General features: G+C 54.9%; 1 protein-coding gene and 1 long non-coding RNA gene across 2 annotated transcripts in view; one reads left to right on the top strand and one right to left on the bottom strand.

Annotated features, from left to right (window-relative positions):
* The window catches only part of LOC145513994 (uncharacterized), a 159,993-nt gene that overhangs the window by 36,900 nt on the left and 106,105 nt on the right, over positions 1–16,988 (bottom strand). The window contains exons 15-17 of the long non-coding RNA XR_014059798.1: positions 16,035–16,146; positions 8,399–8,510; positions 761–872 (exon numbers count right to left, since the gene is read on the bottom strand). This is a non-coding gene — a long non-coding RNA (uncharacterized LOC145513994). The remainder of the gene's footprint in view (positions 1–760; positions 873–8,398; positions 8,511–16,034; positions 16,147–16,988) is intronic.
* LOC145513963 (uncharacterized) lies at positions 4,578–6,362 on the top strand. Its single transcript, XM_081511046.1, has 3 exons — positions 4,578–4,747; positions 5,147–5,459; positions 5,710–6,362. The coding sequence occupies exons 1-3, from the start codon at positions 4,613–4,615 to the stop codon at positions 6,336–6,338; spliced, it is 1,077 nt and encodes a 358-aa protein (XP_081367172.1). The 5' UTR covers positions 4,578–4,612; the 3' UTR covers positions 6,339–6,362.

Raw genomic sequence — 16,988 nt, 5'->3', positions numbered from 1 at the left:
AGGGTCCCCACAATCCTCAGCAAAGGTCTGTGGTGTGCAAGTGGGGAGTAGAGGGCCCCCAAGTTCCAAAGGAAGGGAGGTACTTGGGAGCTAAAGCCCTTGGCTGCTGTGGTAGCAGCTGCAGATGGCAGCTCGTCCACAGTGCACTTCGAATGAGGTCATATGAGCGGGACTCTGGAAATGGCTCCGAAATCCAGAGAAAGGGGTCAGGGTATGTGGGAATCCGGCGGGGGTGGGGGGTGGATGAAGGAAGGTGTCCTTCCTCTCTCCAGTGCAATTTGGTTTGGTGAGTCTCAAAGCTACCAGATGGCACTTCCCAAGTCAGGCCCCCGCAGGAATCAGGGTGGGCTGTGTGCCTCGGCCCCTGCCACAGGGACAAGCCACACCAGTGGACTCCCTGAGCTCAAATGGCCGGATCTGGGGGTTCTGTCTGGGTGCACACCTCCTTGCTGTGGCCAAGTTCCCCCCTTCTCTGAGCACCAGCTTCATCCTCTCGAAGGAGGACATCGATTGCTACCTTGGCACGTTACTCTCTTCATCCTGTGAAGACTCATTAGGCTTATCCTACAATTACTAGCTGGCCCGAAGAGATATCTCCTGAATCCAGATTAAGCTGGAGTCTCCCAGGCTCATCTGGCATGTCTTCCCTGAAGTCTGCCAAAACCCACACCCTTGCATTTCCAGGGACTCCCCTTAGCCAGCTGGGCAGAAAACCCAGCATGCTTCAAACAAGCTGACAGACAAGCGGGAGAGGACTCACGGGCAGACGGCCTCCCTCAGGTCTCGGGTGGAGCTCTGGGACCACAGCAGCAACGGGCCATCCCAGCCCCTGGGCTCAGCAGCGCCCTCATTCTCAGGCCGGCGGCTCTGCCCTGAGGGGAGCGGGAAGGTCACGAACTGCTGCAGGCGGACCTCAAGCCCCTCCCACTGCTGGAGCCTGACCTCCCCCGGCCCCACCCCTTCCCCTACCCCAGCAGGACGAGAGCTCGACTTCCCCTGGCTTCCAACGTGAGGCCCGGCCCTGGGCCCCGATTGGGCACTGCCCCAGTCCGGAGCCAATCACAGTGGCCAGGGAGGTGGAACGCACTGATTGGCCAGGGCCAGGTCATGTGACCATGCTCCCCAGGAAACTCAAATATTACCAAGATTCCCTAACAAACCAATGAACAAAATTATCCAGTAAACGCAAACCGTACTTTTTAATGAGGCCAATGTCACAGAAAAAAAAAAAAATGCTTCACAATGAACTGCTCAAGGAAGCTACTAAATAAACTTTCAGAAAAGTTAAGTCGTTTTTTTTTTTTTTATTATTAGAGTGACGGAGAGCTATACCTTTCCCATCTATGTGAATTTAGGTTTAAACTAGATTTCCCTTGGCTATTATATAAGACAAAAAACCCCACATCACCCCCTTTCACTCCCCCCACCCCCAAAAAGTGTTTTAGTCTATTGAGTTTTTGTGTCCTCAGTTGTGTCTGATTCACGGCAACTCACGAACTCTACACAGCCAGGCTCTTCCGTCCATGGAATTCAGGGCAATTTTTTTCTGTCACAGTAAATGCCCACCCTGGGTGATCCAAAGGCAAGGGCTCAGAGGCTCCTGAGAGACTAACTCCTTTCAGCTGAGCACAGAGCTGGCTCCTCACTGGGATGCCTGTGGCCTGGGGCTCCCAGAGGGGACAGCAGCACTCGCCCCACCGTGTGGTCACTGCTGCAAGTGCAGGCTGCTCCTCACTCCCCCTTGACAGTGTCCCTGAGGGCAGAACAGTGTGAATCTACTCAAGGTGGAAATGCAAACTCCGATGCAACCAAACTTCCCACAAGGTCTCCAAAACCACTCAGGAACAGGGAATTGGAAACTGCAGGGCATGACATGAATGGAGATGGAGACTTGACACCTTACACCGAGTTCACTTCCAGTTATCCCTAGACAAAGTTTCCATGAAAACTTGTCACAAATCTAGAAGAACAATGAGCAGAAACCGGACACGTGCTTTGAGTCTTCACACACAAAACTAAAAGGCAGTCCACAAAACAACCCAGAGAATACAGTGGACTTTGCAAAATCAAAGATATCTACCGTGGGAAAGACCTCATTACAAAAGCAAAAGACAGGTCATACATCGCGAGACGAATGAGTGGAAACACAAAGCTTCTCAAGGACGTGTCTCCAAACAGACAAAGAACACCAACACAACAAGCCTGTGAAAACTAGGGAAAGGTCTGAAGGGACGCCAGACTGAGGAAGACACACACAGAGTATCCCGGATGATGTCCAGCACTGAGGGCCTGAAGAAACAACAGTCTAGTTGCACTCCCTCAGGCCTGTGTGACCCTGGATGAGGCCTCTGTTTCCCGGTGGCTCTGAGAGATGGACAGGGAGGAAGGGGAAGAGAAATCACTTGCACTTCTAATACTCACAGCAAAGTCTTCCAATGAGAAGGGAATTATCACCCCCACTGACAATGCCATTCACTGAAGTGATACCCACGAGTCCATCTAACCCAGAAGGGAAGGAAGGACCTGTTCTCACAAAACGGCGAGAGATGGAAGAAAGAAGATCAAGCCCACACCAATCACTGGAAAGAGAAGCTGTGCTCAGGGCTTGAAAGAATTCCTATTGGGAAAATGATGTCACAGCCCCACAAGGCAATCCACAGCTTCGATGCTATTCCTCCCAAAATGCCAATGCATGTTCGCACCGAACAAAGAATTGCAAAAGGGGTTACGGAAACAGAAAAGAGCCTAAATTGTCAATACAATCCGACGAAAAAGCCCCGATACGGACGTCCAAGGTTGTGTGAAAGGAAATTAGACGACCAAACTAGGATCCTCAGGAGAGTATCGGAGAAGGCGATGGCGACCCACTCCAGTACTCTTGCCTGGAAAATGCCCTGGACGGAGGAGCCTGGTAGGCTGCAGGCCATGGGGTCGCGCAGAGTCAGACATGACTGAAGTGACTTAGCCGCAGCGGCAGCAGCAGGACAGTATGCTATTGGGAATACAACAACACACACAGATCCAGATCGATGGAATAAAGTTGAGGGTCCAGAAACAAACCCCGGCATCCAAGGTCAACTCATCTCTGACACAGAAGGGGAGAATATCCAAATGGGAACAAGAAAGCCTCTTCAATCAATGTCCATGGGAAAACCAGACAGCTACATCTGAAGAACGCTATTGGTTTTGATCTCACACCACCTCAATATCGGGGAAAAACCTCACCCTAAAGACTGATGTCATGAGATAGCTAGAAAGAAGCGTAGGTCAAAGGCTCCTTAACATCAGAGTCTCCTTGCCATTTGCTGGGCGGAGGTAGAAATGGGTCTCTTCAAGTAAGGGAAAGAGGGAAACCAAGTACACCAATGGGTTTCCATCCAATGGAACCTCTTCACAACAGAGAAGCTAAGCATTCACAAATGCAAAAGATAGGAAACGGAACATGAGAGACTCCTTGCAAGTGGTGTATCTGAGAAGGGGTTCATATGGAAAGAGACGAAGAATGCACAGCACTCAGATTCCAAGAAACACCACCACCACCCTTGACCCTTCCCCCATGACCAACTCCGACCTAAAGCCTTTCTCTCCCTCTAACCTATCCCTAAAACATAACCCTCATCTAATCATATACATGTGCATTCCTAGCATCCATCCATCCACACACGAGAGAGAAAGAGGAAGACACAGACTGAATCGAGAAAGGAAAAGAGAGGGACACAGCCAGAGAGAGACACGGAACCAAAGAGAGGAAAGGAGTCGATGGTCCAGACTTTTCATCAATCTGTCTCGAAGGTAGAAGCAATGACAGCGCCCATCCACCCCAGAAGGGGGAAACGGACGGAAGGTTTGGAGAGGAAAAGACAAGAACGCAGGGAGCCATTAGAAGCTCAGCCACCCGCAGAAGCCGAGCTGGGACACTTGAACAGAATCTCAATGGAAACAGAGGACCAGAAAGTTGGCTACTCTTTTCTATCAGAGAGGGAGACCTTCGAGTCTTCCTTTCGGTCCTCCAACTTGCATGCGGGGTCTCCAAACAGTCAGGAGGGGGAGTGCCTTTTCCTGGGTACCACGGCGCATCCAGGCCTCGTTCTGCCCCATTCTGTGCTGTGTCAGCCCTGGATGGAGTCTTTCTTTCTGAAGTCTCAGCGCACAAGCTCCACGTGATATCAGCCCCAGGTGGAAAGGCATGGAGCTGCTCGTAGGCCGACAGACCTAGGAAACAGATGGGAGAATGACCCCCACTCTGCAGATGGAGAGACCGGGGAAACCCTGAGGGGCATATGCTTGTCCAGGGCCACACCACTTACGAGAAGAAGGAGCCTGGTCTGAGAGCAGCGGGGTCCTCGGAGCTCAGGCCCTGGCTGCACCCAGGCCTCCCCAGGGCTGTGGGCTGGGCTGTGTGGCTGTCACTGTGCCTGCACATGGCCTAAGGGGGGTGGTCGAGCAGTCAGAAACCCAGAGATTCCCTTGCGAAGTTTTGGGGAAGGGACCTCAGCACGAACCCCAGGAAATGATGTCACCTGCCGGCAACAGAACCCAACAGAACCCGCAACCCGGGTATCCAGGCCTCCAGAGCGGAGAGGAGCCCCCAGCCAGATCACTTGCTGCCAGGATGTTCTGCTGTTTGCCCCTGCCCAGAGGCCGGGGCCTCAGGAGAGCTCACAGGCAGTGTGCGTGGGCACCCTGTCGACGTTGGCTCAGGGCACCCCCGAGAGGCCTCTGGCCCTTTGCCCGGAAAAACAGAAAGGTAACACGGGGAGCCCCAGGCGGGGCCAGGCCACCTCTCCCATGCCACCCGGAAAAACCGGGTCCTTTGCCTGTGTGTGTGGATGCGGGTTTCTCGGGGTGTGTCTCCCTCAAGGAAGCCCAGGCGGATGTGGGGTCAGAAGCCTGCGGACAAGTTGTGTCCACACCCCAGGGGAGAGCAGGCTGGGTGGGATGGGGAGAGTGCGGGCAGCGCCGGCCGCCCAGGCTGACCTCACACCCTCAGGTGGGTCTCTTTCCTCCCGGGTGGGGATCTGAGCAGACACACGTCTCTGACCCTTCTGGGAAGAGAAGTTCGAGCAGGCAGAAGCAGCGGCTCCACTGGCCAGGCCCAGCTCGGAAAACTCCCAGCACGGCTGGCTGACGGTCACTGTCGTTGCAGAGCTTCCCACGTGATGAGGCCGAGGACGGGGACACCCCGTCCACCTCCCGGAGGGAGGGGTCGGAGCACCACCCCCCCGCCCGTGAGGCCCAGTGCAGGCTCCAGGTGAGCGTGCCCACGGAGGCATCAGCCCCACCGGGGGCGAAGCGGAGGCGGGGAAGGCCTGCTGCCGAGACACCACCCAGGATACACCCGGCGGCCCAGTCTGAGGCGGCCACGGAGCTCAGCACACCCGGCTCCGACCCAGAGTCCCGAGAACCCCGGCCTCTGAGGCAGCAGGAGGACCTGGAGCCCAGCACGCCAGAGCACAGAGGTGAGGACGCTGGGGCTGGTGCACGGGAGTGTGTGGGGAGGGGGTGCTGAGCTACACACGGACGAGTCCCCGAAAGATGCTGCTGGGCCTGCAGCAAGCGCTGGCCTCACACCCCCACCCCCATCTTGCACACTTCAGTCCCAAAAGACATCCGACCCTGGGTATTCTTTGGGAATCTCTTGGAAGCTTTCTGTCCCGGGATACGCACATGCCAAGGCTGGCCTGTGGGCAAACTTTGCTTCTCCCCCAGCTCTAGCACTGGCCTCCAACTGGAACCAGGCTCTACTTCCCAGACCTGTCCCTACAGAGGTGGTGGCTCCACGTGCAGGACCCAGGGATCCACCGAGGCCAGATGGAGATCCGAGACTTGCCCTCACAGAGACACCAGGCCAGCTGGGTACTGGCCAGCACACCGGGCAGATCGGATCTCCGTGCCTGCAGGGCCCCCAGCCCCAGGCACTGATGTCCCACCCCCTCAGCCAGAACCTCCACCTCCACGTGCACCTGTACCTGCTCGGGCTTTGGCAGGAGAACCCGAGGCAGAGGAGGAGTCACCGCCTCGGCAGGGAGAGCCTGCCCTGGCTCCCGCGCAACACCCAGACGCCGACGATGACTCACTCGCCCCTGCAGGAAGAACGAGCCCCCGCTCTGGGCAGAGACCCAGAGCCCTTGCCGGAAACACCACGTCCAGGGGAGCGGTCGGCTCTGCAGCCTCCATCCCTGTCTGCTCACCGTGGACGCCGGCAACTCGGTCTGCCCCCAGGGGACATGGAGTTCCTTTCCCCTGAACTGCTTTGCATTTGGTTTGTTTCCACCTTTCTGGTGATGTTTTATTTTGTGTATGGTTTCCTGTATTTCTCTTGGTTAAGTTGGGATTAGTAAACTTTTTCATCATTGTTGCAATTTGGGAACACTGTTGTGTAACTCTGGTGATACTGTGTTACCATCCCAATTTGTAGTTTCAGACCTGTTCGATCTTTATGCCCCACCCCCCAACAAAGCCTGGATTCAAGGCAAGCACGCCCTGTTCATCCCTCCCCCCGATCCTGAACACAATTTCATCTTTTCTTTCTGCATTCCTTCCTATATTCTTGGTGTCCCCAATCAATGACTCTCAGTGAAATGACTGAAGGAGTTTTTTTCGGACTCTCCACCTACTGTAAGACTCCATTGGAGAGTTCTCATTTGTATGTCATTTGAACTAGCCTTTGATAGCTGAAAGGACGGTGTACGTCCTTTCAAGATATCATGTGCCAAACGAAGCCCTTTTGGCAAATGCCATCATTATCTCCAGGCAGGCATTGCTGTTTGAAGGGTGACATCTCAGCCAGAAGGCAGAGGCTGAGCTCCTCTTGTTGCACCAGCTCCCAAAAGAAGCCAAGAAAGGGAGCTGGAACAACAAACCACCCCAACGCCCAGGAAAGCGTTCTTCACGACAGAAGGCTAGAAAATGACCCAACAACCTTGTGGCCCAGAACCCCTCTAAAAAATCACTGTTCCATAAAAAAGAGAAACACATGGGAAGTTCCAAGGAGAGGCAATGCCCATGGCCAGTGTACTTTAGAGACGGCCTGACTGCTCCGGGGAAGACACGCACCGACGGAACCCCTTGGGAAACAGCAGTGATAGTCCTCACCGTTGTAAGGGTTTCCTCTGGGGACAACCTGCCCTGGGCACCACATGAGGGAGCAGACCGGCTTCTCTTCCTCTGCCCCCACACCATTCACTCATGAAGGCAGCTCAGGTGTTCTCATGCCCTGCCTGCCTGCCTGCCTGCCTGGCTCATCCGTGAGCTGTGCCCACCTCCAGGGCAGGACTCCACCTTCTCCTCTCTGTGTACCGTGAATCTGCACACAGTGGGCTTTCAGAACCTTAGGAGACTTGAGCCATTCCCACTGGAGCCAGAACCCTCCCCAGGAAGGAAAACAGCTGTGGAGTCATTTTGGCCCCAGCACTGGTTCCCAAACCCTGGCGGCTCCTACAGCCTCTACGGTGTGAAGAGGGAGGTCCCTTTTGACAGAGCTTTCCGGCTGTCAGATCTAAGCTGTTGTTTCCCTGTCAGCTGTGTCTCTTCCGTTGCAGCCAGGTGGGCCACGCTGCTCCAAAGGAGCTCACAAGCTGAGTTGCAAGGGAGGTATTGAGAGGACAGGGATGGCTACAACGTGCTGCAAACTGAGTGAGGGTCCCCACAATCCTCAGCAAAGGTCTGTGGTGTGCAAGTGGGGAGTAGAGGGCCCCCAAGTTCCAAAGGAAGGGAGGTACTTGGGAGCTAAAGCCCTTGGCTGCTGTGGTAGCAGCTGCAGATGGCAGCTCGTCCACAGTGCACTTCGAATGAGGTCATATGAGCGGGACTCTGGAAATGGCTCCGAAATCCAGAGAAAGGGGTCAGGGTATGTGGGAATCCGGCGGGGGTGGGGGGTGGATGAAGGAAGGTGTCCTTCCTCTCTCCAGTGCAATTTGGTTTGGTGAGTCTCAAAGCTACCAGATGGCACTTCCCAAGTCAGGCCCCCGCAGGAATCAGGGTGGGCTGTGTGCCTCGGCCCCTGCCACAGGGACAAGCCACACCAGTGGACTCCCTGAGCTCAAATGGCCGGATCTGGGGGTTCTGTCTGGGTGCACACCTCCTTGCTGTGGCCAAGTTCCCCCCTTCTCTGAGCACCAGCTTCATCCTCTCGAAGGAGGACATCGATTGCTACCTTGGCACGTTACTCTCTTCATCCTGTGAAGACTCATTAGGCTTATCCTACAATTACTAGCTGGCCCGAAGAGATATCTCCTGAATCCAGATTAAGCTGGAGTCTCCCAGGCTCATCTGGCATGTCTTCCCTGAAGTCTGCCAAAACCCACACCCTTGCATTTCCAGGGACTCCCCTTAGCCAGCTGGGCAGAAAACCCAGCATGCTTCAAACAAGCTGACAGACAAGCGGGAGAGGACTCACGGGCAGACGGCCTCCCTCAGGTCTCGGGTGGAGCTCTGGGACCACAGCAGCAACGGGCCATCCCAGCCCCTGGGCTCAGCAGCGCCCTCATTCTCAGGCCGGCGGCTCTGCCCTGAGGGGAGCAGGAAGGTCACCAACTGCTGCAGGCGGACCTCAAGCCCCTCCCACTGCTGGAGCCTGACCTCCCCCGGCCCCACCCCTTCCCCTACCCCAGCAGGACGAGAGCTCGTCTTCCCCTGGCTTCCAACGTGAGGCCCGGCCCTGGGCCCCGATTGGGCACTGCCCCAGTCCGGAGCCAATCACAGTGGCCAGGGAGGTGGAACGCACCGATTCGCCAGGGCCAGGTCATGTGACCATGCTCCCCAGGAAACTCAAATATTACCACGATTCCCTAACAAACCAATGAACAAAATTATCCAGTAAACGCAAACCGTACTTTTTAATGAGGCCAATGTCACAGAAAAAAAAAAAATGCTTCACAATGAACTGCTCAAGGAAGCTACTAAATAAACTTTCAGAAAAGTTAAGTCGTTTTTTTTTTTTTTTTATTAGAGTGACGGAGAGCTATACCTTTCCCATCTATGTGAATTTAGGTTTAAACTAGATTTCCCTTGGCTATTATATAAGACAAAAAACCCCACATCACCCCCTTTCACTCCCCCCACCCCCAAAAAGTGTTTTAGTCTATTGAGTTTTTGTGTCCTCAGTTGTGTCTGATTCACGGCAACTCACGAACTCTACACAGCCAGGCTCTTCCGTCCATGGAATTCAGGGCAATTTTTTTCTGTCACAGTAAATGCCCACCCTGGGTGATCCAAAGGCAAGGGCTCAGAGGCTCCTGAGAGACTAACTCCTTTCAGCTGAGCACAGAGCTGGCTCCTCACTGGGATGCCTGTGGCCTGGGGCTCCCAGAGGGAACAGCAGCACTCGCCCCACCGTGTGGTCACTGCTGCAAGTGCAGGCTGCTCCTCACTCCCCCTTGACAGTGTCCCTGAGGGCAGAACAGTGTGAATCTACTCAAGGTGGAAATGCAAACTCCGATGCAACCAAACTTCCCACAAGGTCTCCAAAACCACTCAGGAACAGGGAATTGGAAACTGCAGGGCATGACATGAATGGAGATGGAGACTTGACACCTTACACCGAGTTCACTTCCAGTTATCCCTAGACAAAGTTTCCATGAAAACTTGTCACAAATCTAGAAGAACAATGAGCAGAAACCGGACACGTGCTTTGAGTCTTCACACACAAAACTAAAAGGCAGTCCACAAAACAACCCAGAGAATACAGTGGACTTTGCAAAATCAAAGATATCTACCGTGGGAAAGACCTCATTACAAAAGCAAAAGACAGGTCATACATCGCGAGACGAATGAGTGGAAACACAAAGCTTCTCAAGGACGTGTCTCCAAACAGACAAAGAACACCAACACAACAAGCCTGTGAAAACTAGGGAAAGGTCTGAAGGGACGCCAGACTGAGGAAGACACACACAGAGTATCCCGGATGATGTCCAGCACTGAGGGCCTGAAGAAACAACAGTCTAGTTGCACTCCCTCAGGCCCGTGTGACCCTGGATGAGGCCTCTGTTTCCCGGTGGCTCTGAGAGATGGACAGGGAGGAAGGGGAAGAGAAATCACTTGCACTTCTAATACTCACAGCAAAGTCTTCCAATGAGAAGGGAATTATCACCCCCACTGACAATGCCATTCACTGAAGTGATACCCACGAGTCCATCTAACCCAGAAGGGAAGGAAGGACCTGTTCTCACAAAACGGCGAGAGATGGAAAAAAGAAGATCAAGCCCACACCAATCACTGGAAAGAGAAGCTGTGCTCAGGGCTTGAAAGAATTCCTATTGGGAAAATGATGTCACAGCCCCACAAGGCAATCCACAGCTTCGATGCTATTCCTCCCAAAATGCCAATGCATGTTCGCACCGAACAAAGAATTGCAAAAGGGGTTACGGAAACAGAAAAGAGCCTAAATTGTCAATACAATCCGACGAAAAAGCCCCGATACGGACGTCCAAGGTTGTGTGAAAGGAAATTAGACGACCAAACTAGGATCCTCAGGAGAGTATCGGAGAAGGCGATGGCGACCCACTCCAGTACTCTTGCCTGGAAAATGCCCTGGACGGAGGAGCCTGGTAGGCTGCAGGCCATGGGGTCGCGCAGAGTCAGACACGACTGAAGTGACTTAGCCGCAGCGGCAGCAGCAGGACAGTATGCTATTGGGAATACAACAACACACACAGATCCAGATCGATGGAATAAAGTTGAGGGTCCAGAAACAAACCCCGGCATCCAAGGTCAACTCATCTCTGACACAGAAGGGGAGAATATCCAAATGGGAACAAGAAAGCCTCTTCAATCAATGTCCATGGGAAAACCAGACAGCTACATCTGAAGAACGCTATTGGTTTTGATCTCACACCACCTCAATATCGGGGAAAAACCTCACCCTAAAGACTGATGTCATGAGATAGCTAGAAAGAAGCGTAGGTCAAAGGCTCCTTAACATCAGAGTCTCCTTGCCATTTGCTGGGCGGAGGTAGAAATGGGTCTCTTCAAGTAAGGGAAAGAGGGAAACCAAGTACACCAATGGGTTTCCATCCAATGGAACCTCTTCACAACAGAGAAGCTAAGCATTCACAAATGCAAAAGATAGGAAACGGAACATGAGAGACTCCTTGCAAGTGGTGTATCTGAGAAGGGGTTCATATGGAAAGAGACGAAGAATGCACAGCACTCAGATTCCAAGAAACACCACCACCACCCTTGACCCTTCCCCCATGACCAACTCCGACCTAAAGCCTTTCTCTCCCTCTAACCTATCCCTAAAACATAACCCTCATCTAATCATATACATGTGCATTCCTAGCATCCATCCATCCACACACGAGAGAGAAAGAGGAAGACACAGACTGAATCGAGAAAGGAAAAGAGAGGGACACAGCCAGAGAGAGACACGGAACCAAAGAGAGGAAAGGAGTCGATGGTCCAGACTTTTCATCAATCTGTCTCGAAGGTAGAAGCAATGACAGCGCCCATCCACCCCAGAAGGGGGAAACGGACGGAAGGTTTGGAGAGGAAAAGACAAGAACGCAGGGAGCCATTAGAAGCTCAGCCACCCGCAGAAGCCGAGCTGGGACACTTGAACAGAATCTCAATGGAAACAGAGGACCAGAAAGTTGGCTACTCTTTTCTATCAGAGAGGGAGACCTTCGAGTCTTCCTTTCGGTCCTCCAACTTGCATGCGGGGTCTCCAAACAGTCAGGAGGGGGAGTGCCTTTTCCTGGGTACCACGGCGCATCCAGGCCTCGTTCTGCCCCATTCTGTGCTGTGTCAGCCCTGGATGGAGTCTTTCTTTCTGAAGTCTCAGCGCACAAGCTCCACGTGATATCAGCCCCAGGTGGAAAGGCATGGAGCTGCTCGTAGGCCGACAGACCTAGGAAACAGATGGGAGAATGACCCCCACTCTGCAGATGGAGAGACCGGGGAAACCCTGAGGGGCATATGCTTGTCCAGGGCCACACCACTTACGAGAAGAAGGAGCCTGGTCTGAGAGCAGCGGGGTCCTCGGAGCTCAGGCCCTGGCTGCACCCAGGCCTCCCCAGGGCTGTGGGCTGGGCTGTGTGGCTGTCACTGTGCCTGCACATGGCCTAAGGGGGGTGGTCGAGCAGTCAGAAACCCAGAGATTCCCTTGCGAAGTTTTGGGGAAGGGACCTCAGCACGAACCCCAGGAAATGATGTCACCTGCCGGCAACAGAACCCAACAGAACCCGCAACCCGGGTATCCAGGCCTCCAGAGCGGAGAGGAGCCCCCAGCCAGATCACTTGCTGCCAGGATGTTCTGCTGTTTGCCCCTGCCCAGAGGCCGGGGCCTCAGGAGAGCTCACAGGCAGTGTGCGTGGGCACCCTGTCGACGTTGGCTCAGGGCACCCCCGAGAGGCCTCTGGCCCTTTGCCCGGAGAAACAGAAAGGTAACACGGGGAGCCCCAGGCGGGGCCAGGCCACCTCTCCCATGCCACCCGGAAACAGCGGGTCCTTTGCCTGTGTGTGTGGATGCGGGTTTCTCGGGGTGTGTCTCCCTCAAGGAAGCCCAGGCGGATGTGGGGTCAGAAGCCTGCGGACAAGTTGTGTCCACACCCCAGGGGAGAGCAGGCTGGGTGGGATGGGGAGAGTGCGGGCAGCGCCGGCCGCCCAGGCTGACCTCACACCCTCAGGTGGGTCTCTATCCTCCCGGGTGGGGATCTGAGCAGACACACGTCTCTGACCCTTCTGGGAAGAGAAGTTCGAGCAGGCAGAAGCAGCGGCTCCACTGGCCAGGCCCAGCTCGGAAAACTCCCAGCACGGCTGGCTGACGGTCACTGTCGTTGCAGAGCTTCCCACGTGATGAGGCCGAGGACGGGGACACCCCGTCCACCTCCCGGAGGGAGGGGTCGGAGCACCACCCCCCCGCCCGTGAGGCCCAGTGCAGGCTCCAGGTGAGCGTGCCCACGGAGGCATCAGCCCCACCGGGGGCGAAGCGGAGGCGGGGAAGGCCTGCTGCCGAGACACCACCCAGGATACACCCGGCGGCCCAGTCTGAGGCGGCCACGGAGCTCAGCACACCCGGCTCCGACCCAGAGTCCCGAGAACCCCGGCCTCTGAGGCAGCAGGAGGACCTGGAGCCCAGCACGCCAGAGCACAGAGGTGAGGACGCTGGGGCTGGTGCACGGGAGTGTGTGGGGAGGGGGTGCTGAGCTACACACGGACGAGTCCCCGAAAGATGCTGCTGGGCCTGCAGCAAGCGCTGGCCTCACACCCCCACCCCCATCTTGCACACTTCAGTCCCAAAAGACATCCGACCCTGGGTATTCTTTGGGAATCTCTTGGAAGCTTTCTGTCCCGGGATACGCACATGCCAAGGCTGGCCTGTGGGCAAACTTTGCTTCTCCCCCAGCTCTAGCACTGGCCTCCAACTGGAACCAGGCTCTACTTCCCAGACCTGTCCCTACAGAGGTGGTGGCTCCACGTGCAGGACCCAGGGATCCACCGAGGCCAGATGGAGATCCGAGACTTGCCCTCACAGAGACACCAGGCCAGCTGGGTACTGGCCAGCACACCGGGCAGATCGGATCTCCGTGCCTGCAGGGCCCGCAGCCCCAGGCACTGATGTCCCACCCCCTCAGTCAGAACCTCCACCTCCACGTGCACCTGTACCTGCTCGGGCTTTGGCAGGAGAACCCGAGGCAGAGGAGGAGTCACCGCCTCGGCAGGGAGAGCCTGCCCTGGCTCCCGCGCAACACCCAGACGCCGACGATGACTCACTCGCCCCTGCAGGAAGAACGAGCCCCCGCTCTGGGCAGAGACCCAGAGCCCTTGCCGGAAACACCACGTCCAGGGGAGCGGTCGGCTCTGCAGCCTCCATCCCTGTCTGCTCACCGTGGACGCCGGCAACTCGGTCTGCCCCCAGGGGACATGGAGTTCCTTTCCCCTGAACTGCTTTGCATTTGGTTTGTTTCCACCTTTCTGGTGATGTTTTATTTTGTGTATGGTTTCCTGTATTTCTCTTGGTTAAGTTGGGATTAGTAAACTTTTTCATCATTGTTGCAATTTGGGAACACTGTTGTGTAACTCTGGTGATACTGTGTTACCATCCCACTTTGTAGTTTCAGACCCGTTCGATCTTTATGCCCCACCCCCCAACAAAGCCTGGATTCAAGGCAAGCACGCCCTGTTCATCCCTCCCCCCGATCCTGAACACAATTTCATCTTTTCTTTCTGCATTCCTTCCTATATTCTTGGTGTCCCCAATCAATGACTCTCAGTGAAATGACTGAAGGAGTTTTTTTCGGACTCTCCACCTACTGTAAGACTCCATTGGAGAGTTCTCATTTGTATGTCATTTGAACTAGCCTTTGATAGCTGAAAGGACGGTGTACGTCCTTTCAAGATATCATGTGCCAAACGAAGCCCTTTTGGCAAATGCCATCATTATCTCCAGGCAGGCATTGCTGTTTGAAGGGTGACATCTCAGCCAGAAGGCAGAGGCTGAGCTCCTCTTGTTGCACCAGCTCCCAAAAGAAGCCAAGAAAGGGAGCTGGAACAACAAACCACCCCAACGCCCAGGAAAGCGTTCTTCACGACAGAAGGCTAGAAAATGACCCAACAACCTTGTGGCCCAGAACCCCTCTAAAAAATCACTGTTCCATAAAAAAGAGAAACACATGGGAAGTTCCAAGGAGAGGCAATGCCCATGGCCAGTGTACCTTAGAGACGGCCTGACCGCTCCGGGGAAGACACGCACCGACGGAACCCCTTGGGAAACAGCAGTGATAGTCCTCACCGTTGTAAGGGTTTCCTCTGGGGACAACCTGCCCTGGGCACCACATGAGGGAGCAGACCGGCTTCTCTTCCTCTGCCCCCACACCATTCACTCATGAAGGCAGCTCAGGTGTTCTCATGCCCTGCCTGCCTGCCTGCCTGCCTGGCTCATCCGTGAGCTGTGCCCACCTCCAGGGCAGGACTCCACCTTCTCCTCTCTGTGTACCGTGAATCTGCACACAGTGGGCTTTCAGAACCTTAGGAGACTTGAGCCATTCCCACTGGAGCCAGAACCCTCCCCAGGAAGGAAAACAGCTGTGGAGTCATTTTGGCCCCAGCACTGGTTCCCAAACCCTGGCGGCTCCTACAGCCTCTACGGTGTGAAGAGGGAGGTCCCTTTTGACAGAGCTTTCCGGCTGTCAGATCTAAGCTGTTGTTTCCCTGTCAGCTGTGTCTCTTCCGTTGCAGCCAGGTGGGCCACGCTGCTCCAAAGGAGCTCACAAGCTGAGTTGCAAGGGAGGTATTGAGAGGACAGGGATGGCTACAACGTGCTGCAAACTGAGTGAGGGTCCCCACAATCCTCAGCAAAGGTCTGTGGTGTGCAAGTGGGGAGTAGAGGGCCCCCAAGTTCCAAAGGAAGGGAGGTACTTGGGAGCTAAAGCCCTTGGCTGCTGTGGTAGCAGCTGCAGATGGCAGCTCGTCCACAGTGCACTTCGAATGAGGTCATATGAGCGGGACTCTGGAAATGGCTCCGAAATCCAGAGAAAGGGGTCAGGGTATGTGGGAATCCGGCGGGGGTGGGGGGTGGATGAAGGAAGGTGTCCTTCCTCTCTCCAGTGCAATTTGGTTTGGTGAGTCTCAAAGCTACCAGATGGCACTTCCCAAGTCAGGCCCCCGCAGGAATCAGGGTGGGCTGTGTGCCTCGGCCCCTGCCACAGGGACAAGCCACACCAGTGGACTCCCTGAGCTCAAATGGCCGGATCTGGGGGTTCTGTCTGGGTGCACACCTCCTTGCTGTGGCCAAGTTCCCCCCTTCTCTGAGCACCAGCTTCATCCTCTCGAAGGAGGACATCGATTGCTACCTTGGCACGTTACTCTCTTCATCCTGTGAAGACTCATTAGGCTTATCCTACAATTACTAGCTGGCCCGAAGAGATATCTCCTGAATCCAGATTAAGCTGGAGTCTCCCAGGCTCATCTGGCATGTCTTCCCTGAAGTCTGCCAAAACCCACACCCTTGCATTTCCAGGGACTCCCCTTAGCCAGCTGGGCAGAAAACCCAGCATGCTTCAAACAAGCTGACAGACAAGCGGGAGAGGACTCACGGGCAGACGGCCTCCCTCAGGTCTCGGGTGGAGCTCTGGGACCACAGCAGCAACGGGCCATCCCAGCCCCTGGGCTCAGCAGCGCCCTCATTCTCAGGCCGGCGGCTCTGCCCTGAGGGGAGCAGGAAGGTCACCAACTGCAGCAGGCGGACCTCAAGCCCCTCCCACTGCTGGAGCCTGACCTCCCCCGGCCCCACCCCTTCCCCTACCCCAGCAGGACGAGAGCTCGTCTTCCCCTGGCTTCCAACGTGAGGCCCGGCCCTAGGCCCCGATTGGGCACTGCCCCAGTCCGGAGCCAATCACAGTGGCCAGGGAGGTGGAACGCACTGATTGGCCAGGGCCAGGTCATGTGACCATGCTCCCCAGGAAACTCAAATATTACCAAGATTCCCTAACAAACCAATGAACAAAATTATCCAGTAAACGCAAACCGTACTTTTTAATGAGTCCAATGTCACAGAAAAAAAAAAAAATGCTTCACAATGAACTGCTCAAGGAAGCTACTAAATAAACTTTCAGAAAAGTTAAGTCTTTTTTTTTTTTTTTTTTAATAGGGTGACGGAGAGCTATACCTTTCCCATCTATGTGAATTTAGGTTTAAACTAGATTTCCCTTGGCTATTATATAAGACAAAAAACCCCACATCACCCCCTTTCACTCCCCCCACCCCCAAAAAGTGTTTTAGTCTATTGAGTTTTTGTGTCCTCAGTTGTGTCTGATTCACGGCAACTCACGAACTCTACACAGCCAGGCTCTTCCGTCCATGGAATTCAGGGCAATTTTTTTCTGTCACAGTAAATGCCCACCCTGGGTGATCCAAAGGCAAGGGCTCAGAGGCTCCTGAGAGACTAACTCCTTTCAGCTGAGCACAGAGCTGGCTCCTCACTGGGATGCCTGTGGCCTGGGGCTCCCAGAGGGGACAGCAGCACTCGCCCCACCGTGTGGTCACTGCTG

The sequence above is a fragment of the Giraffa tippelskirchi genome, chromosome 7, assembly GCF_054371585.1.
Source record: "Giraffa tippelskirchi isolate mGirTip1 chromosome 7, T2T-mGirTip1v1.2.pri, whole genome shotgun sequence".
NCBI lineage: Eukaryota > Metazoa > Chordata > Mammalia > Artiodactyla > Giraffidae > Giraffa > Giraffa tippelskirchi.
This window is presented reverse-complemented; position numbering and strand designations above follow the sequence as displayed.

Bases quoted from the DNA above. Each gene is read 5' to 3' on its own strand.
- LOC145513963 (XM_081511046.1), top strand. From the start codon at position 4,613: ATGTTCTGCTGTTTGCCCCTGCCCAGAGGCCGGGGCCTCAGGAGAGCT. The intron at 4,748-5,146 runs GTAACACGGGGA...CTGTCGTTGCAG, and splicing joins TTGCCCGGAAAAACAGAAAG to AGCTTCCCACGTGATGAGGC. The intron at 5,460-5,709 runs GTGAGGACGCTG...CTTCTCCCCCAG, and splicing joins CAGCACGCCAGAGCACAGAG to CTCTAGCACTGGCCTCCAAC.